The sequence below is a fragment of the Phaethon lepturus genome, unplaced genomic scaffold (genome assembly GCF_000687285.1).
Source record: "Phaethon lepturus isolate BGI_N335 unplaced genomic scaffold, ASM68728v1 scaffold42275, whole genome shotgun sequence".
Lineage (NCBI taxonomy): Eukaryota > Metazoa > Chordata > Aves > Phaethontiformes > Phaethontidae > Phaethon > Phaethon lepturus.
This window is the reverse complement of record NW_010540597.1, coordinates 354-1,087: the sequence shown is the minus strand read 5'-3', so window position 1 is coordinate 1,087 and position 734 is coordinate 354. Positions and strand designations below refer to the sequence as shown.

The window sequence follows — 734 nt, the reverse complement described above, 5'->3', positions numbered from 1 at the left end:
TATTTTGGTACAGAATCACTGCCTGGCATTTTAGAGAAGGGGAAAGGGGCGTTACACATATTATCAGTTCCACTTTATTTTTTTCTTTTTTTTTTTAATCGCATCTAATCCAATGGAAGGAGGGGGGTAAAAAACAAGAAAGAAAGAAATCATCACATTACTGTATGTTACCCTTCAGTAGTCTTTGGAGGAAATCAGAAACCAGGTCGCTTTTCCCGGCTCCCTCCCCTCACTCAAGCCAGCTGGAGGGGCTCCTCTCCCCCAGGGCCTCAGTTGCCCCCAAGGGCGGTCGGTGGCTGCCCGCTGCCCCGTCACAGCCGCGGCTTCCTGAGCAACGTTCTGCTGAGGTCCTTCACCTCTTCGGGGCTGCCGACCCTCTCGTAGCCCAGCAGGGCCATGGGCTGGTGGCAGTACTCCTCGACCTGCTTGATCTGCTGGTAGCTGAGCGCAGTCCTCCAGGCGCTCAGCGCCTGCGTGGGGTGCATTTCTTGGCCGATACCACAAAGGGCTTGGAGGAGTAGCCGGGGCCGCTGGTCATGTTAAGGGCAAACTTCTCCATCTCTGGGCTGACTGACAGGTTGACAAAGCCATACACCTGCCGCAGGGTCTTGATGGGCTCGACCACCAGGTCCTCATAGCGCACGGCCATGTAATTGCCCTGCAACCAGTCAGGGGGGTGCAAGGCAGTCTGCAGGGTCTTGGCCATGCTGCTGCAGATAACCTCCATGGCACCC

The 734-nt window shown here is 55.9% G+C and overlaps 1 protein-coding gene across 1 annotated transcript in view; it reads right to left on the bottom strand.

Annotated features, from left to right (window-relative positions):
• Window positions 1-311: 311 nt before the first annotated feature.
• CHST2 (carbohydrate (N-acetylglucosamine-6-O) sulfotransferase 2) overlaps window positions 312-734 on the bottom strand; it is a 776-nt gene continuing 353 nt past the window's right edge. The window contains 2 exon segments of the mRNA XM_010287482.1: window positions 312-485; window positions 488-731. Of these exon segments, the coding sequence (XP_010285784.1) occupies window positions 312-485; window positions 488-731 (418 nt within the window).